At 29.6% G+C, this 22514-nt stretch overlaps 1 protein-coding gene across 17 annotated transcripts in view; it reads left to right on the forward strand.

Moving 5' to 3' along the window:
• Positions 1 to 6305: 6305 nt before the first annotated feature.
• Positions 6306 to 22514, forward strand: part of LOC142332279 (uncharacterized) — a 663646-nt gene continuing 647437 nt past the window's right edge. For all 17 annotated transcript variants that reach the window (XM_075378625.1, XM_075378616.1, XM_075378717.1 and 14 more), the window contains exon 1: positions 6306 to 6662. In XM_075378625.1, coding sequence (XP_075234740.1) covers positions 6416 to 6662 — 247 coding nt within the window. In that variant the 5' untranslated portion in view covers positions 6306 to 6415. The remainder of the gene's footprint in view (positions 6663 to 22514) is intronic.

A 22514-nucleotide genomic window follows, 5' to 3' on the forward strand; every position in this document is an offset into this window, starting at 1 on the left:
CACCAGTGTTCTTTGGAGGTTGGGTTTCAATTAACCACCCGTCTCAGGAATGGTCAACCTGAGACTGTATAAGACTAACAGTTCATTTACATTCATACATATCATCCTCATTCATCCTCTGCTGTAATACCTTACAGTAGTTCCGGAGGCTAAACAGAATAAAAGAGAGCTTGCTGTAAACCGCAGTAAGTTTGCCCTTGAAGTGTTTTCATAGAGACAATACAATTTCAACAGTAGGGGTATTCATTCGTTCAATTGCTTCTTCGCTGCTGTAGTGTGTTTGTTACTGAGTGTGTGTAAGTGTAAGCGTATGATATTAGTTTTGTAAACCATCATGTTGTGTTTTGTTTATGAAAATTATTGTCGTTACAATTTTTTAATTTTTTACATTTTTTGTTGTTAACTGATTCTGTTTCTTTAGATTACAATATGTTTAATGTAGGATAGTATTATAATTCCACTTTATTATCATGGAAGGTGAAAGTATTAGGGTATATGAGAAAAAATTGAGGGGCGTAAACTTATCCAAATCCAGACAAAAGAAGTCATGTTTAATGTTTTTAATTCTATGACAAAGGTGGCCCAAGGTGGACCGATCCTTCTTAAACAAGATCAGAAACGTGTCGCCCAAACTTCAGGAATCACACTAAGTAGTGCTCAAAAATTTTAAACGAAGCATAAACTAATCTCGATAAAGGCTTTAGCACTCCAAAAAAAATCGTAACAGTAAAAAAACTAAAATTTCCGTGGATAACTTTGATAAAAGTATCATTTTCACTTAAACGCGTCACTCTTAGAACGTTACTACAAGTTGTTAAAGAGAAAATCAATTTTCAAGGAAGCATTTGGTCTTTACAGCGCATTATCAAAAACATGGTGTTCGAATGAAAAACACTAAAGACAATAGAAAAATTAGAAAATCAGAACTGAGGCTACGTTACGTAAGAGTTATTATAGCAAAGAGTACCATACCAAAATAAACGTATAATTTACACGGACGAATCTTATGTAAATACCAGTCATACCAATATCGTGGAGTCATACCAAACCAATATTCGTTCAAATATTAGCGGTGACAATATAAGCAATGATGAGTTACCAAGAATTGACACATCATTTGATTTGGTAAGTAGCAGATCAGTCAATGTTCCTACGTAATAGAGTACTTCCCGCGCTACTTCTTTGTTCTTTCTTCCCTTTCTTACGTCAATCTTATTACCTTATTTCCTTCAAACTTACTGCGGCTTGCAACAAAGTCTATAAATATCTATTTTTTTTAAACGAAATTTTCAAAGATACCCTACATTGCAGCCAAAACATCCATTTTTAACTAAAAAATAAAACTGATATTTTTAATTGTCAAGTCCATAACAATCCTTTTTATGATGTTCTTGCATATTATGCTGGTATAAAACTGCAGTATATAATTGACTTCCACCAATTATAAATAAAACTTCTATTAAATAGTTCAAAGCTAACCTCTGCATTATCCAATAATGATATTTTATTCAGTACAAGAATATCTAGATTCTTTATAAAAAATTTAATCTATGAGATGACTCAAATTAATTCCTGGTTTATCATTTGTTATATTACAATGTAACCGAGAGTATTAGGTTAACATTTTTCTGATTTTAATGTGCCTGTATAATATGTTTAGTATCTTTAAATGCATTGTGATACATTGATGCATTGTGCATACCTTGTGATGTTAAATTAAAATTACGAGCTCTACGACTGGTCATAGGCCAGACAGGTCAAACTTATGAATGGATGTTCTTTGCTGGTTTTAAGAAGTAAAATGGATAAATAAAATCAAAAAATATTGCAAACTACAATCCGTTGATGGTATTTTCATTACAATTTACAATTTATCCAAACAAGGACTAATTTTACAAAACATTCCATTAGTTTTCATACTATTAGTTTACTTGATTGTAGAATAATGCATCTCCGTTGTTTTTTTTCAAAGTATGCTGCATGTCAAGAATAAAATTACGATTCCAGTAGTAGAACTTTTGCCTTCAACCGTTGTTATTCCAATTGAAATTGAGAACGGGAAGATTTATTTTTAAAAAATGTTCAGGGTACCGTCTTAATCGACTTCTGACCTAGATTATTTTTCCGATAAATATTTTCCAAAGTTGAAAATGCCAATTACCTATTCGTTCTGGCAACTTTTGTCGATAACGAGATAGCGTTTCTTATCTTGAAATTCGATTACCTCAAATTTTTCTTCCCACAGTCTTTGTGAAGTTTTCTGATCTTGAAGTTTTGATCATTTTTAAACCGGTATTGACTGTGCAAAAGTTCGTCTCCAAAGGAAGTCCACGGAGTTCAGTACTAGACTGTTTGTTCTGCAAAGTGCTTTTCGATGACTTTATCGAGATTCTGGCCCGGGAAGGTGTCACTGTCCAATTTTATAAACTACTATTTAAAAGGAATAGAAATTCTGAACTGTATAGCTACAAGCTCGGCCAAGGGTTAACTTACACCATAATTTCATGTTAATCAGTTTTAAAATATACCGGACTTAAAAATTTTTAAATTTTCTCCAGGTCTCCACCCCTGTAAATGAAAAAGTGCTTTTCTACTTCCTTGTCCTCTATGTATGAAAACAAAATTATAAGTATAAAATTTGCAAAAACTTATGAGTTAAAATTTGACTGATATTTATACTGAGGGTTGTACCTCTTGGTAGAAAGAAAGCTCCTTTTTTTTAGCAAAGGTACCTAAGGCGGTATAAGTTGGTCGTAAATTGTAACAATGAACAAAGATGAAAGCCTCACAAAGAGTGAACACGCACAACAAAAATAACTTATTTTTACTGAACTGCGCAGAGTAAGAATACCCCTGTTTGGTGGCACAACGTGTTTAGCTGAATTGACTTTTATGATTTATTCATTTTTTAACTTTTTTTTATTTCCTTGTACGAAGCAAAGGAAGATCGTGATCGCGAAACATTTCGACTTTCATATTTCAACGGAAATATCCATTTTGACCATCCCTGAATCCATATTGACTGGTTTCGGTGTGACGTCTGTACGTACGTATGTATGTATGTGCGTATGTATCTCGCATAACTCAAAAACGATTAGCCGTAGGATGTTGAAATTTTGGATTAAACACTTTTGTAATAACTAGTTGTGCACCTCCCTTATTGATTGCAATCGAAATTAATATTAAAATTTTAATTAAGGAAATATTTGGATCTTAAAGGGAAGGCATATCAGTTCGAATCAGACTTCATCTCCTTTTCTTTTCTTTTATTTATTTTTTTTAACTTTTCTTTTTTTAATTTAAATAAATTGATTTAATAATTATCAACCCGTGATTGCAAAAAAAGTTTACAATAAATAATAATTCAATGATAATAAAAAGGAAAAAAGAAAAAAAAATTAGTGAAATAAAATTTTATGTACTTTTAAAAAATGTGTAAATGTAAATTAATAGGCATTAAATATGTGTATATGTAATAGATTTGGTGAAACATCTGATTATTTAACATTAATTGAAAATTATAATTTAGAATCATATTATTTCTGGATTTTCTCACCAAATTCTTATAACATTTGTGTATTTATTTCTAAAAAAATCATTTTATTTAATTATTATACAGAGAAATAAAATAAATTTTTAATTGTATTCAGTTTAAAGTGATTGTTAAAATTATTTTTTCACTTGCGCGTAATATGCACAAGATTTCTGGTGTGTTGTATAAATAAAAGTTAATAATAATTAAACTATTCCGTTTAGTGAACTTCTGTATACTTGTTACAATCTGATCTTACGGTGTAGAATAATTAGTTTTTTTATTGGATTATTCAGTAACAAATTTATTTAAAGGTAATCAAATTAGTATTATATTATTAGTAGTATATTATTTAAAAGCAACAAATTATTTAAAGGTAAGATCTTTTACTCTAACCTATTATTTCCGTTAAGATTGTTGAATTAATAATTTTATAAATATTTGATGTTAATAAAAACTAATATTTTAGAAATTGTGTAATTGTCCACTTTTATTAAAGAATTGGAGGATCGTATCTTACTTTAAAATGAAATAAATTTAATGAAGTGCAGCAAAAATGTGAATATATAATTTAGTAGACGTACAAGGAAGTTATGTGGTGTCCACATCATATTTTTTTTTTTAAATTACGCTTATAATTTTTCGTAATCTGTCCAATAGTTGTGAGTTCTTCAGTTGGATTTTACATTAGAATCTTTATAATTTGGTTGATAATAACTGAAAAATATACTTGTGTTTACTGATGTACTTTTATAAAATATACGTACTCATACATTGGTTTTGTATAATTGAGAAACGTGTATGTATATACATTAAATAGCCGAGTTTATGTCCTTATGTTAATACTTTACATTAAACAACGGTTTTGAAAAACACCGCGTATTGAGAATCCATGTTACTTTTCAGGGCACTCTTGCTTATCACTGAAAATTATGATTTCAGAAAAAATTGCATTCAGAAGAAGATGAAAATTAACTAGATCTTTATTTTCACTACCAAAACTCAATAGATTTATTCGTTTCTCATTTAGAAGAATGGTTTCTGGAATCACAAAAATTAAAGGAAATCTCGTAAAATATTACAAAATATCATAATGGAAAATTTCACGAAACAAATTGGCTACAAAAACAGACAGGATATATTTTTGTAAGATTTGTGAAAATTTGATATTATGATGAATGTTATCAATATTTCGGTTGCAATCAGCGAAGGGATATGTATAATCTTCACAAAATAATTGTAGAGTGGCCTATGTAGAGGCGAATTCTATTTCTCAACGACAGTAATCCTAGATCGTACAGCATATGCAGCTAATAACATCTTAGTACAAGTATTCAAAATTTTTTTGTGTAATATATACGTAAATTACAACCGGTACTGACAACTTATATAATAAAATTTTTATTATGGCGAGTATTAAGGAAAATGAAGTAAATTCAGAGCGTTAGATCTCGTTATGATTGTAGCTCAAAATAGAATAAAAGTGTGAATTGAAATAACATATTAATTTGTGATTGCGACATACAAGTAATTTGTCGTAATCACAAAAATTTAAGTTAAAATTTGTACTTCCTTAATAAACAAATTAAATTAACGATTAAAAATTGGAAATAATGCCTCGTCAAAATCTGGGTATCAAATTTTGTTTTTATGTAAAATTGTAACAGTCAGAGAATTAATTTAAACTTTAAATAATAATAGTTTCAATAATAAATAGACTACCGAGTATACACCCGGTGGATATTTCCGATTGTGCGATCTTATCGCTGTTCTTACATGTTATCGTTCCTGAGCTTTTATCTAACGGTGCAAAACAAAATCCTTTAAAAATTTCTAATCGTTACAAGGAAAAATTTACGTTTTATATATCTTTGTTGTTAAAGATAATTTTTCAATATTATCGGACGATTAACACGATACGATAATTGTGACCTAACAACATTTCTTAATAAAAACTATTTTTATTCGGTAGAAAATGGCCTTTTAAACCTGAACAGTTTAAATGGTGTTTCCTTTCAATGTTGACTACTTTAAGGTAAACACCATGTAGGCTACATTAAACCATTGAATGAATTATTTGAAATTGCTAATTGAATAAGTAATAAATATTATTGAACATTCCTAAATAGTAATTTCTGTGCTTTTATCGCCTAATTCTAATTGAAAACAGAATTTACTAACCGTAAATAAATTAATCGATGTCAGTTGTTTCTCGTTACACAATTTATCGATGAAAAATACATTGATTGGACAGAGGAACGAACATTGAATTAAAACCGAAATATTTGTTCCTATTTGAAATAACGTATGCATTTTTTATCTGAAAAGTTATTTTAAAAACTTGTCTAATAATATTTAAAGGCCTGAAGAACTATCACTTCTTGTTAGAAGCTTACTTGGAACGAAAAAATAGAAACGAATTTGAAGCATCCTTAACCGAATTAAAGTAATAAATCGAAATGTAGCAAGAGAAATTTTCGATTGTTAACTACAAGTTCTGTTTGACATGGAGATGTTCTACTGAAGAGTATTCTTTTTTCTGAGCAGTTTCTGTATTTTAAAGCTGAGGTTTACACAGAAGAGCTCTACTGATACTCGGTTTCGACACAATGTGTATAAAGGTGATTACCCCGGACAGCGGGCATTGTATGAGCACGACTGTAGTGGGCTTTAGAGAGGCTGATTGATGTAGGAAAGAGGATGCGGGGACGCCCTCGTGCGCCACCCCCCTTGTGTGACACGGGATGGGTGGGGATAGCAGGAAAGACGCGCCGCGCCAAGCTTCAGTCGAGCGCGGACAGTGGAACTGTGCGGATGTAATGCGGTCTGTGCCCAGCGGGTAGCGTTTAGTGCCATGTGCAGAGAGTAGCTTAGCGTCGCGGCATGGAGTCCCGACCGGACAAAAACAAGAGAGACCTTAGTGGAATACTGTGTGGACTATGTGTGCTCAGCCTTGCGGCCAGCGGTTATTTTGGCTACCGCGAGATGCTTCTAGAGTCACGACTCACTCTTCTGGAAAACCAGCTGCAGAGTCTTCTGCAAACCGAGCACCAACCAGCCGTCCAACGCCTCAGGCGTGATATCCCGGAGAGAACATCAAGGGACATAAGTGAATGCATATGTCCACCAGGTAAACAGATTTTAATGAATTTTATCTATAATTTGTCTTTAATATTAAATCTCTGCTAGATTCAAGTTTCAGTTACTGTTTTTGAATGTGTACGTCTTATATGCATACGTTAATAACAATATTATCGTTAGTTCCAATGTTGCCTACTATTTATTTAATTTGATGTTTAAAGTTACTTTTGTGAATTTATAAGCTTTTAAAGTTACATTGTCATTTATTTATCATTACTTTTATTTTTTAGTACACATATACTAATACTGAAAATATAACATAGGCAATAAATAAATTAAAAAACGTAAATATACACAGTATTCATTTTGTGGCGGTTTGCTGAATTTAATTTTAGTATCGCTATAGTTCTTTTTGTTTAAATGTTGTCCTGGAACTGTGTAATTGGAAAATTTTGTGTAGATTTTACTGCGTAACATTATATTCTTTTAATACCGTATTATCGTTGTATCGATACAGAATACTCGATTCCATTTGTAATGGATGCTACTATTGTGTAAGTTGTCTGTAGTTTCTAGTTCGTTTAAGCACGCCTAAGTAAATTACTATTAACTGTACATTAAAAGTGACTTGACTCGTACTGTTATTTTTAATGTTATTATTATTTATTTTTTTAAACAAAGAAAATAAATAATAAAATCTAAAATATTTTATTCGATTTATCCACCATCAAGTTTTACATCATTTATTAGTTTTATTCATGATTAACTTTGTTACGATAATGGTACAATTTAATTTTGCCGCATTTTTTTTACATTGATTGTTCTGTAAGATTATGTAATATGATTCTTTCACTTGCAATCGTGACTGAGCCCTACTCTGTCACAGATATTCCATAATTGGGATAGATCTTATCTGAAATCATTCATAGTGGTGTTTTTGTTAAACTATATAATTGAATGCCTGTATATCAGTAACGTACATTCATATATATGAACGCATTGGTGTGCCAACGTGCCCCCCTCCCCCGGCAGTAAGACCTGTTTTAACTGATAAATGTGTTCGTTTTAGTTAGTACGAACCCACTGAGCTGGAATGCCTTCACTGATTTCGGTGATGTTTACTCCTTTTTAAAGATATGGAAATGGCTACATCTTCTCGGCTGTTATCAAAACAATGCAAAACTGAGCCTGTAGATTTCTAATTTTGAATATTATGTTACGTTTGTTTTGTTGGATATTTTATTATGTAAATGTTAATCAGTGTTCTCTGATACCAGATTGTTAAACATCATTAAATATTTTTTAATTGTATCGGTTTGGCTGGTTGTGGAAATTAGTTGTATTTAGTTCCTGTTTATATCACAATTTTAGTTAATTTACCAGCTATTGGATTTTCATTTATTATTCACGATGCTTACTTTTTTATAATTAAGAATTCAGATTGTTTTGTATTTCTGAGATTTTTCGGTTTTCACAGAACTGAATTAAATATTGTATTTATTACATAGTTGAAATATAGGATTTATGAAACGTGGAAATTCACTCGAGTTAGATGATATTATTTATGCGATTGTATGTGAAATTTTGTGTGTGATCTTGTCCAATGAATTAATTATACTTACGTCAGGTCATTCTAGTTCATGTATTGAATGTCTTTCAGTAAATACATACATGTGAAAATAGACGACCAATTCTTGGTTGTCATCATAGAACGTTGTTGTTAAACTAGTAACAAAAGTGCAATGACATCAGCACTGTATCTTATTACTTCATTGTTTTCCAGTTTTTTATATTGCGATTTATAAAGTATGGTTTTGTTATGTTATAAATCGGATTGTATCCGTCTTAACAGGTTTTTATTTTTACATTAAATTTATAAATTTCATCTTGTTGAAAACTTGATATATATATATATATATATATATATATATATATAATACGATAATGTTTCAAATTATTTTCTTTGAATGAATTTCCTCTTAATTATCAACGTTTTTAAAATATTTTGATTGCCTTTCATATGTCGGTTTATTTAGTATTATTTATATAACCACCTATTATAATTGAATATTTAATTGCTCTGTAGTTGTATTTTAATAAATAGTAACTAGATTATATAAATACATTCTGCCTTCAGTTATTTCTTAAGATCGATGATTATAGGACAAATGGCATACTAATAAGCTCGTAGCCTTCGCTTTGCCTCCTATAATTTTATCCATCTTACTTTCATCGATAAAATATATTTGAAAAATCATGTCCGAGACATAGTAATAAAATCAATTACATCAGTTTTTAAACATGGTCTTATACACGATCCATTAAAATGTCTATTATTCAAAAAGGTAATTTTCTTCACCTCTGCAACAAATTAACAAATCTTTCAGCCTTAGAAAGAATAACACTTATTAATTAAATTTAAAAAAAATCAAATAACAGTTTTTGGATAACAATGACTATTTTTGTTGTTAGGTAAATACCCTATGCAAGCTATTTTATCAGGGGTCGTATCTTTTCCCTATTCTTTTGTGTCATCCATTTTTTCTAGTAAAATTTAGTAACTTTTTCAACGGTTTTCGTGAATCAGATATTTCGTTTATTTTCTTATGTTATAGTAGTAGGGACTAGCCGACAGATAAATGTCATTTTTACATAAAGTCCTGTTTGTACTGTACGGTCGAAGCTGCAACATTTTCATTTCGATTGAATCTAGTATATGTTTTTTTCCAAATGAAAAAACTAATTTAAACTTTAAATTAGATTTCAAATAAAAGTGCTTAAAATAATGATTTTAAAAAAAGAAAAAAAATTTTTTTTATCAAATTTAATTACTTAATAATACATTAACATGTTATTAAAATGTTCCTTTTTTTAATTTAGTTGAAAATATTAGCACAAATATTCTGATTTTGAAGATTATTTAATAAATTAATAAAGCTGAAGAAATACCCTAATTTGAACTAATTCTTTGGAAATAACAGCTATGAAGGAAAAGTAAAAGAAAAAATTTGTTGTCGTAAGTACGTAGAATTATTAGAATGTAAAAAAATAAAAACGACAGTTTTCACTTATTTACGTCAACACACATTTATCAAAATAGTAAATCAATTTTTATATTGAAAAAAGTGGAAGAAGAACATTTATTGACTAAAATTAAAATAACTATAGGTGTTTCATAAATTATTAATTTATAATTGATACTATGTTCATAAAAAGTTGGAAATTTGAAAATATGAGAGCACTATTGAAGTCGCATTTGTAAATTTGTTTTAATTGCTTTAGTTTTAACCTTTTATATTCGCTATTGAATTATTAAATATCTAAAAATTACTCTAATTAAATTATATTTGTTAATATCTTTGTGTTATTTCTGATGTTATATAATTTGTGTTGGAACACTATAATAAATTTGTTATTTATTGGGTTTTGAAATTTTTTTCCAAGTAATTAATAATGAAGAACGTCAATCAGTTTTGAGTTGTCGTTATGCAGAAAATGCTGTTTCTTCAAATAGATATGTCTGTTGTGGCAAATTGATCAAGACGAATCGATTTATTATTTCATGAACATCAGTGAAATTTCTCTTATCTGGGCAAAAATGAACATACCACCCTGTCATGTTACTTAATATGTAACGTAATCAAGGTAAATAAAATATATATTTGGTAAATCTTTGAAAGCTATACTACCCAAATTACAGCCAAAACGAAACCAATCCGCGAATTTCATTGAGAGCCATTATCGTTCAGGAATAATATCGTCCAAAATTAAATATATCTTAGTAGAATAATTAACAAACAGGCTTAATGTATTGTATCGTTGAAAATTAGGTCGTTATATTTTTAAGTAAATGTACTTGTTCATACGTTATTTTTGTGATATAAAAATATTTTTGAAGCAAATGTGTTATATACTTTATACATATTTTCTTAAACCGTTGTTTCAGATTCGAATTCATATTCTGTACTCTTTCAAGATCTACATTCGGTTTTATTTTGACGTTATTTGTTACCGATATCCATGTTTGCGTTTTTCCAGATTTCAATCATTGCGTAGGTTAAATTACGTAATTAAACAAAATATTATTAGGGTTCTGATTATTTTAAATTAAACAATAAAAATTATAGAATTAGCACGTTTCATGGATATCACGAATTTCATGCTCTTTTTTATTCTTCTTGTGCTTTATGTTTACTGTATCATTATTCATTTCTATCCGTTTTATAAAATTAATTGTTTTAATTTTTTTTTAAACAATAAAAGGGGCCATTTTTCCTCCAGTAAAATATTCAATTTCGTCCTTATTAAAAAAAAAAATATATATAAATATAGTGGTTTTAATTGGGCGTGAGCCTATTATTAAAAGAATATTTAAATAATTTATATTATATTCCTTAGTTATGATGTACCTATTTTGATTTCTAGCATTAGATTATTTTATGGCATTCCACGGTACAAGAAAAATGAAACCTATGAAAATAATTTTTGATGCTAGGTGAATAATAAATTGCAACGCTAATTATCATATGTAAGTAAAAAAAAAATTATTAATAGATTAAAACATTTTTATTTCTATTTATCGTATTCCTAGCCTATAGTCTTTAACTGAATTAGTTTCTAACATAATTATTTTCGTATTTTTTGCATTGTTAGACCCCACTATGGATGTATACTTTTCTTCTTATTTTTATGAAAATTATTTCAAACAATCACAACTCTTTTACAGAATCTGCATAAGACAGTTTCCTATGAATAACGTGGTATGTCAATCAAAGTATTTAACTTCTTTTGCTTAGTTTTCTTCTGATCAAGAATTTCTATAGGTTATCATAAGAGGATATAATGCTTCAAATGGCATACTTTCTTTTGTTCAAAAACTGCTTTTATATTTAGTAATTACAAGGTATTATAATTTACTCATAAGTATGACACTATAACTCATTCCAAACAGTAATAATTTTTTCCTTATCAGTGATATCCGTAATATTATAATAAAAAGAAGTATAAAATAAACATTTTCTGCTGGAATAACTCCTGGCTACTAAGAACCGGTAAATTGATATTTGAAACAAGTATTTTAAGGAATGTAATTATGAATTATATGTTTCTCTGATGTGTAATTTCAATAATCAGTTTTAAGCATACCATGTTTGTATGTATGAAGTTTAATAAAGGTTGATTATTATTGTTTGTATATATGTTTTGTGTTTTCATTAATTCGTTTGAGAGTTGCTACAAACGTAAAATGTTTTTATTAAAAATAATTTTTGTAACGTTGTTTTTAGGAATTTAAATTGTATGCTTTTTTATTTAAAAGTACATGTTAATCGAATGGCCGTGAAAATCGACTATAACGTTATTAATATTAAAAGAATGGGCGACTTCAGTAATTGCTTTCAAGTTGTTTTGTGAGGCGGGTTTAATATTTTAATAAATATGGTATGCTCTATTATTTTCTACCTGGGTGTTCGAATAACAGTTAGAGTACACGTTTATAATAATATCTAATTGATATTTAATTGAAGAAAGTTAAATTTAATTTATGATTTAGTGTTTTAAAACGTCTATAATTGATATTTGTAAAAACACTATTTTTTATAATTAAAAAAAAAATGCGAGATGAGGTTAAATGTTTTTATTCAAAGGGTAGAGACAAATACTTTGCTAAGATCGTAAAAATCAGTGATGTGATGCTTCGTAGATCCCCGTACGTTTTTCAGTATTAATTTTTAATAAACCGGTGAAAAGAAGATTGCGGAAATGGTGATATCATGGCCGTATGTGCTGCTGGCTGATTAGTGATATTTTTGGTTGGCCGTTTCCACATTATCCAGGTAATCATTCGTAGTGTGGAAACCTTTGATCGTCACATTACATTTATTCTGATGAAATTTCATGAATTATTGTTATTTCAGACAAAATAACATTCTAGAAATATTTATCAGTGTCTTATCTGACAATATATTTCAAGAAAGTTATCCTCGTATGACATTGCTATTTTGCGTCAACTATCGTGGCTTCACTCGTTCTGGAAAAGAAAAAAGAACCCCTTCCGTTTAATCCGATTCAAAATTTCAACATCCCAAGATTCCGTACAACCATGATACTAAAATTTTTGAGTTGAATACGAAGGTGCGAGTTTTATACAGTAGCCATCGACGACCTTAACAAAACAGCCATAATCGTCATATTAGACAACAGCCCAAAACTGTTTTGTTTTTAATTCCTTTTTATTTATATCTTGAATTACAAATACTACAAAACCAGGCGTAATGTGGTTCTAAGCGAAAAAAGAAAACAGTAAATGAAGTCCATATCTAGAACACTGTCGACGTTAGTTCTAAATTTAATTCCAAAATGTGTCTTGAAAATATTTTACCTGTTAATAACTAATGAAGTTATCTATAACAATTATAGTACATAAGTGAATTGCAAGTCAAGCAAACGAGTTTGGACACTATAATATTATGTTTAAAAAATCCAGATAAATTTAGCCGAGTGATAAAAATCATTCTTTTGTTATTTACGGTACACAAACTAAAATGTACAGTACTAAAATCACAGTGCTTACTGTCAAGGGCATATTTTTAATAATTGTAGTGAGGTTATCATTTTTCCTTTTATTTTGGTTAAAAGTAAAAACTTTGTCATTTCATTTTTAAGAGTCTCTGACAGTTTCTACGATTCAGAATGGCTTGATCTGGAAACAAGGTATACATTATGTATTGAACGTTTACAAATAATGGTCGAAATCTACCATCTCACTGACGAAAAAATACAGGTAGTTGAGATTTTGACGGTCGCTGATGTCAGCAGTCGCAAGCGGTAGTTCAGCTATGTGTCACTTATCTGAGCAAGATTTATTGCTGATATACATTGCAAAATGTAGCCGTTTGACTCAGCCTAATCCTGTTCGCTTGTTTTTCTATACATTACTTCGTTTTTTTTCTGTAGTCCAACTTCACATTTATCCCACACCTTTAGACAATAGCAGCCCCGGTGTTTCTATCGACAATCGTAAAAACACATCGCTTGTATTTTTACGTAAAACTTTACACAAGACAAAATGGGTGTTGTTTTTTTAGTTGTTTATTAGTAGTGAAAAATTTCACAAGAAGAAATTCAGGTTTTACAGCTGGGTAAAATTTATGCTGTCCCTGCATATACTGCATAATATGCAGTGATTCCTTTGGCATGATGTTTTCCACGTATTTATTACGTCAATGTATATAAATCATTACGTAAATACAAAACAAAGTTTTATTTCTATATGATTACTAATTTATTCCGGTTTTAATTTATTATTGTAAATTAATTTAATTGTATATTTATTTATACTTTCTCTCCGTTAACTACAGGAAGATGTCCAGTTACGGCTACTCCATTCTGTTTTTTGTAGCAAGACATTAATTATTTGCATATAAAAAATACCAAGGCTGACTGGGATTCGAACGATGAAGCTATCAGATGGAAAAGAGAAGGATACATAAATGATAATTATCCCGTAAAAAATAATATTAACGAATTTAATTGATACCTGAAGTCTATTTTCCAATGTATATTAAATACTTCAACGATTCAATAGTTACGTACATAAAACATTTTGATGAAATTTATTAGCGAGTTAATTTTACCCTCTTTTAAACTATCTAATCATATTTTTCGAATAGGTGTACAGCTAACATTTACCTATCTTTTCCGAAACGTTGAAGCGTTAAGTAGTTAGGTTAGTTAGGTATGCAGTTTGTATCTACTGTTAAATTGCATCAGTGATTGGTTGCTATTGCATCTTTTCTCGAAGAAAAAAAATTATATCGATTGATCTTAAAAATAATTGTTTTTTGTTATCTGGACTACCGACCGTTATCGCAAAAACATCGTTGAGCAGAATTACGTTTTAGGGGAAAAAACAGTTTATATAACGCCCGTCGAAAAAAACTTAATCTTGGTTGTCTTGTCATTATCACTGTTTTCTATCCCTTCTTGTAGTGTTCTTTATGATGTTTTGTTTTCGTTCTTACTTACAATTATTATAATATAACGTAACCTATGTTCTGAATTGATGACGGTTCGTTCGTTCCTTCCAGTTTTTTTTTTTTAATTTTTTTATTATTATTATTTGACCTATTATGTAGGAAATACCTCGCTTTTATTTTTTTAAGGAAACTTTTTATTTTTTACGATTTTTAGGGATTACAATAAACTTTGAATTCTTGGGTCATTAAAGTGGGACTTCTTGGGCCATTCTTGGGACCTCTTTAAAGTGTGAATGATTTCACTTAGCCTTATTTAAAACACTTCATTATATCTTTTGAGATAATTGATTATTTCCCAATATTTTAAAAAATTAACGTTACAAACATAATTTAAATTTTCTTTTTTAAAAACGTTTGCTGGTTAGTAGTTCTATGTTTATTATGTATGTAGTTATTATGCTACTATATCGGTTAAAATTTATCTTAGTGTCATACATCTTATTTTCATTTTTCGTTAAAATAATTGTTATTAATTTAATATTTTGAGTTATTTATAGATCTGTATTTATATCGCTTCGTTTGGTAATTTGTAGAGAAACTCGATATAACGTTTGAATATTGCAGTAAAACATGATCGATTGTTTTATTTCTGTTCTGTGGCGATGACAAATGTATGATAGCTTTTTCTAAAGCGCTCGTTTAATGTAATTTTTTCTAGTACGTTGTTAAATTTTTAATAAATAGTGTATGAAGTAGTTATTCCGTATTTGTGTCACTGGTGAGAATTTTTCTTATTTTATGATAACTGATGGTTATGTAACGTATTCATTTAAATGTTCATTACATTTTGTTTTATAAATGAATGTAATGAAACTTTTGCAAATTTTTACTTGTAGCCTACTATTTTGCTTTTTAATGGAAGAGTTCTTTATTACCAATGTATCTATAAATTAATTGTACTAGCTCTGCTACCTATAAAAAGACGCCAATTGCTATAGCAGCAGTTCATTGATTTTAAAAAAAATAAAAGGTAAAATGTACAAATTTATAAACAAATAATTGTAGAAAAATGTTGTAGTCTAGTGGAATTTTTGTGGAAGCATATATGTTTTTATCAATGACTGAATGACTGAAATGGACTGAAACTCTCAATGACTGAAATGGATACTGCTCAGAAGCAACAAGATCCGGGAAATTTTAATAATTACTCGTACAGTGGAATGCACAATATAAAATATTCGAATTATTAATAATATCTGATCTTACCAAACTGTTAGTTACGTGTAGCATCTTTTTATATTAGGTTGCTGTACGTTTTAGATTCTGTAATTTTAATCTGTTATGCTATTATTTATGTTAAATGGAACATCTGTTGCTTAAATATATGTATATCTCTACCGGGGTCGTTCGGAAAGTTCTTGGCCTGACACAGAGATAGTATGACAGCAAAAGTATGACTAAGTGATTATCATTGTCAATTATAATCTGTTAAATAGCCTACTGAGAAGTTTCAGACCTATGCGTTTATTATTTTTATTTTTTTGTCGCGACCGAGTAAATCAAACAAGTACTGAAATTTTCTAAAAAATGGGTTAAAAAAAGAGTTAAACTGCACTTTAAAACATTCTCTGTTTTTGACGGTAAAAATGGGCTGCTGAATTTAAACTGATCGTACAGCCATTCAAAAGCGAAATCGGTTCCATCGGTAGGAAAAGTCGTGGCTACGGTTTTTTTAGGACTCTCTTGGTGTGGTGCTCACTCATAGACCACCTGAAAAGCTCGACTGTCACCGGGGACGCTTCATTACTGTAACATTTTAAGGATGCTGTTCTGGCCAGACTTCCACAACTGGCCAAAAATGAAGTGGTTTTTGACAAACATGAAGAAAAGAAACTATGTACAGGCACATTACCAAATGCGTCTGTGCGCACTTGATAAAAGTGAAAAAAGCCAAATGTGCCTGCACACAGTCTCGTGTTATTACTGCAGAACTCCACGATCTAGTGCCTCGAAGTGTTTCCACATGCGTCGTATTTGCCTGATTTACCAGCAAGTATTCCCTCTTTCCAACCCTAAATGCCTCGCTGAACGTAGATTCATTTCAAATGATCAGGTCAAAACTAAGACAACCGCTTATTTTGCTGAGTGGGCAGTTCTTATTATACTGAAGATATTAAACATTTGGAAATACGTTGTTTTAAACATAGCGAATTGCGAAGTGACTACGATGAAAAATAAAAAATTCTGAAAAATTTTGTGTTTTCTTTGCCAGTCTGAGAATTCTCCGAACGGTCCTCGAACATTTGGAACAGTAAGAGTGTAACTTCCCCTGCTGAGTGTAGACGGTATTTATGTTAAATGTATTTTCCCCACAGAAAACGTACATTAATTTGCTTCTTATATATATATGTTCAGTCTTTGGTGGTATGTTGATGACACCTAAATCACTGAGGTTCAAGTATCGCTAACCGAAGTTTTTTTCCCTGAAATTAATGATATTAATCATGCAACCAGTATTAATTATTAAGGTGTTTTGGCATGGTAATATGCAACATTTTATTCGGCTCTTTGAAGAAGGCAACTGAAAACCACTTTATTCTTCACTTTTCTTAGTATGCCTGGCATAAAATTGTTATTATTCTTCGAATTTGCCGTGCTATTTTTACCAGTAATATTATCTCGTGTCAATTCGTCTTCAACTTTACGATTATCGTATCTAGTACGATAATACACAAAACAACATAAAACTAATTCACACTTTACTTCCTGTAATATGCTGACAAGGATGTTATTGTTTTTTTTTTCTAAATAAGCAAACTATACACCATTTTTAGAATTGAATAATGTTTCTTACCAGAACATGCGCTATCGGTTACAGTCATGGTATAAGATCAGCTACGTCATCTTCCCAGTTACTGGGATTTGGTTTCCCGATAATAGCTAAGGTATACTTTTATTAAGTTATTCATATGTGTTCGGTCGTAAACCATCCAAAATTGTTACTATATTATATTTGTATAATCGCTTTGACTGAAACAACATATCTTTTCAGTATTATGTGACATAGCCTTATTTATGATTTCAAATTAAACTTTTTAATTATCGTCGGGTATTTGATTTTTTCTCATTAATAAAAATGTAAGAAAGAGACAATGACTTTTTGAATTAACATTTTTTTATTAAATTTTATTTTTGTTGAAAGTGTACATTCTTATGATAAGGCAGATGATTTGTAGCTGTCTGCAACAGCAAGGGATATCCATGAAATATGCTTTAAAATTTTAAATACGTACGGTACTTTCCTCATCGTTAAGCTTATAACAAACAGCGTAGAATATTTTCCCTCTGAAAAATTTTATGTAAAGTTTACAATGAAGTTAGTGATTCATGATTTATTGATTTGGTTAATTTTATTCTACGTATTTTTTGTTAAAATATATATCACCGTGACCTTATAAACTTTTGAAGTCTGAAATAAAACCGAGTAAGAAAATCGGCCACCTATAATCCATTCATATGTTTAAATTTATCTTGATCGCCAATTTATAATAATAAACTTCCTTCCCATCATAGGAAAAATTTTCTTTCCTCGAGATGATAAGAAATTAGAAAAAACAGTTCGCCCCGAATTATTTTTTCCTGTGCGGCCTTTATCTCTGTTTTAAGTTAATTGAATTATTTCTTCATGGATTTGTTACGTAACAGTTTTAGGATATGAAGTTAAGATATACAGAGTTTATTTAGACAGAATTCTGTCGCATATTAACTCTAATATTTTTCTAAATGATTGTCATCCGTCATAATTTAGATGTACACAATTTTGCTATTTACACACGAATTTAAATTGCAATTTAATAAAATACGGACGTATTTTTTTATCTAATTAAATGTAACCACCACACGATAGTACGAGTGATTAGATTATACTCTTTTATAACAGAGGGGTGAGAGAGAGAGAGAGAGAGTGTGTTTGACTAATATAGAGAGGAGGGGTTAGGGAGAGTTTTTCTTTATTCTTGGGGCTTAATCTCGCGAAAAAAATATTTAATTAAGAAAAAAAGAGAGAAATAATCTTTTATACTTCGTCGTACAATATTAACTGTTTTTAATCATATTTAGTCCAGGCTGGGCCTCGATCATTCAGAGGTGAGTGATCGAATAATTCATTTTACTGTCTTGGTAGTACTGAATTTGTATTATAATTATATAGAGCATATAATGGAACAAATATATTTTCCAAAAAAGTTCTTTTATGTAATGTTTTTTTTTTTTTTTAATTTATTTCTGTTGAGTCAGAAAATGCTGTAGAAGAAACAGTAAAAAAAATTGTGGCAATTTTACATAACTATTAGGTCAATGCTAATAGCATTTCAAAGGATGGTAATCCCCTTATACTGTCAGTATATTTAAACTAGCTCCAGAAAACAGTCTTTTTAATTCTGATTAGTACATCAAATAACATAGATTACCTTACTGCCTTCATACTACTCCTCGACTTTAACTCGCTTAATTATCTTAGAGTCCTTGTAGAAAAATATAAGTTATTTCCGATGCCATTGAGGCAGTAAAACTTGATTTCAGGCACCGTAAGTATATGCAAGCTGAATAGTTATTCTAGGATTTAGAAAAATATCTTTGTTAGTTTTTAGAGAAGTCTAAAAATAAAAAGGGTAATTCTTATTACATTTGTTTAAAAATTTACATAAATTAATGCGTTTTTCATAAGTTTTAAAACTTTTCCTGATCTGTTGTTCCTTAGTGATTATTTATGTAGGTAATTTCAAGTCCTTTTACCTGTTGTAAAAACTAAAAAATGAGAGGCAAGAAAATTATAAAAATAGAAAATAAAATCAAAGTAAGTAATGATATATTCATATTTTATGGTGAAAAAGTAATCAAAAATGAGTCAAACCTTTTGCATAATCTGTTTTCTTTTTATTTGTATGGAATTTCCTTTATGTGCACAAAACTTGCCCTCCTCGTTCAGCCGTGCCAAACGAGACAATATAAGAACTATCTTATTCGGAAAGATTAAATTTAAAAATCAAAGCAGCTATATTCTAATGGCCATAATGACAGAAAAAGGAGACTGAACTCAGAATCGAAAGTCCATCAGTAATCTTATATTGATTCTTTTCGTAGTATTCTCAGAAGTAAGCCATCTTGAATTCATATTGTTTCTATTGCCGAACCAAACATCCTTATTGAATGTTGTAGGAAATATTTGATTGAATATTTACGACGAGACCGATGTTTCTGTACGTGTCACCCGATCATTAAAAGCTGTAGTCTGAAACATAAATGTACGTACAGTAAATATATTCCGTGGCTAAAGTTGAAAATAATTTACTCATGGACTTTTATCTGAGAAGTAATGGGTAAAATGGTTGTTCAAAACGAGGCGTGAATTGTTTCTCTAGTAACAGTTCGGTAGAAAAAAAAAATTATTAAAGACAATCATAAATCTCACTAGTAACCTTCCATTTCTTACATCACGTTTTCAAATTTTGTTACGGGAATATTGATGGATTCACTTGCTGCAATCTTAGGAGTAAATTATGTTGTTACACTTTTTAAATAGAATTTTGATTTGGTTTACGACTTATATTTTAGTTGAATAAAATTATTTAATATTGATTTAGGAAGTAAACTTTTTTGAACTTCGACCTTTTTAGTAGTTCGAAAATTCAAGTTTGTGGATAAAAGCAGTTATCTTGATTTGAAAAGTAGAAGTACGAGGTGGTCTACAATCGAGAGCTGATGTACATTCATGGCTAATTAGATTGTTCTACGACAAGATAGCACGTAATCTTAAGCGAATAGTATGAGCGACAATTTAAGAAGATGTAAGGTGGAGTTTAGGTAATGGAGTCAATTTACAATTTGCGAATGTTAATGGAAATTGGTTAATTTAAATATTTAACCTTCGAAAATTGAAGTTGGGTTGGATAAGATATTTAAAGTCAGAAGTAAATTTTCATAAACGGTTACGTTCATCTAAAACAGAGTAAACTTGTAGTTGTTTCAAGGACAACTTTAGAGGTAGATTATGAGATATAGTAGTTGACCATTCTACAAAATCTTGTTAATATTTTAACTTATTGATTGCTGTAACACGCAATTTTACGCGAGTACTTTTCAGTTAACCACATTGAAACTGATTTTTTTTCTTCCTTCGCAATTTCAATGAAAATTAAATCTTCTTTTTCCATCCTCTCGTATGTAACGTACTCCCTAAATTCTTTTGTTCTGAGCTAGTAAATGTGGGTTTGTTAGTATCATTCTGCTGTCATAAATGTTTTAGGATTACAATACTGCTTAAGCAAAGTTTGAAGTTAATATAGTTCTACGATCATTAAATGTAACAATATTTATACAGTAATAACGTGCGTCACTAAACTATCAGATATATCTTCATCCGTTGAATCCATTTTAATATTTTCTCATAAGTTATGATCGTCTGTCAATAAAATTATCTTAGTGGTCTTTCTTCAATATAATTGAGGTGATCTCTTTATTTAAAAGAAAATGAAAAATTCCGTATAGCGTAATTGATGGGATTGTTTAAATGTGCGTAATTATTTAGATTTACTGAAAAGAAATCTTTATTTATTTATTTTCTGTTTGTATGCCTAATAATTCTCTACGGTTTTTATTTCATCTGTATAGATATTTTTCTTAGTAAGATGTTAAAATTATTTCTTTAACCTTTCGTAGATGATTTTCATTGAAGTATCTTGGTTATTAATTTCAGTATTTCCCCTTAAAACTTTTTAATACTCTTTATTAAGGAAACTTTATAAGAAAATCTAACAGCTGCAAAGTGGAATGAAATGATGGACGCATTTCTTATTTCAGTTTTATTTTATATTTGCGAAAATTAATTTATTCAGCATTCATATTTTACTGAATATCAATAAGAGTATTCGGAATGAACATAATTAATTTTATGGTAATTTGCTAAAAAAAGAGAGTATATTTTCCTATTGCTGATGTCTTAGTTACATTTTCAATATTTGCCAACATAAGCGTGAGAAAACTTCAATTAAATGCTTTTTTATTTAGATGTAGATTAAAACTCCTAATCTTTTTACTTTCTTTTAATAGTGTTAATGAAAGTGGGCTCAATTAACACGTAAATAAATGCCTTAAAACCATTGGTTTAAACGACAGAAAACTATTCACTTAAATTGTGGTTTCCTTATATATATATATATATATATATATATATATATATATATGCCTACGTATAAAATATAAAATTTTTTGGCTTGAATATCTCCAAAATTACTAGATCACGTTCATTATTTCATACATTTAGATATGCTGTAGTGGTGTATGTAAGTTATGCAAGTAAAAATTTGATGAAGATTGGTTGAGTCGTTATTGAGTTATGCTTAATTTAATATAAAAAAAAAATTGGAGCAGGGCAAGGTAAAAGTGTAGTTCGTTATGATACTGTAAATTAGAACGTGAAAACAAAATAACGATAGGTCGGTCTTCTTACGCAGAACTGCAAAATAATTTTTTAGACTTAAATTTAGACCTTCATTTACGAGACTCATAATTTCAGATCTTTTTCTCCTTAATTTTTACTTCCTTATACGAAGTAAAGGAAGCATTGCGGTGGCGAAAAATTTCGGTTTCCACATTTCAACGGAAATATCCATACTAGTTTCGGCGTGACGACTGTATGTACGTGTGTAACTGGCATAACTCAAAAACGATTAGCCGTAGGATGTTGAAATTTTGAGCTCTGTTGTAACATCTAGTTGTGCACCTTACCTTTTGATTGGAATCGACTGAACCAAAAGTGTCCAAAATAGCCCAAAATCCCCCAAAAAATTGGATTTTTTCTTAACTGCAGTAATAAGTCCTTATTCAGAGATTTTCATCGATATATCATAAGCGGTACTTATTTTCAT

This window comes from Lycorma delicatula, chromosome 1 (genome assembly GCF_047948215.1).
Source record: "Lycorma delicatula isolate Av1 chromosome 1, ASM4794821v1, whole genome shotgun sequence".
Lineage (NCBI taxonomy): Eukaryota > Metazoa > Arthropoda > Insecta > Hemiptera > Fulgoridae > Lycorma > Lycorma delicatula.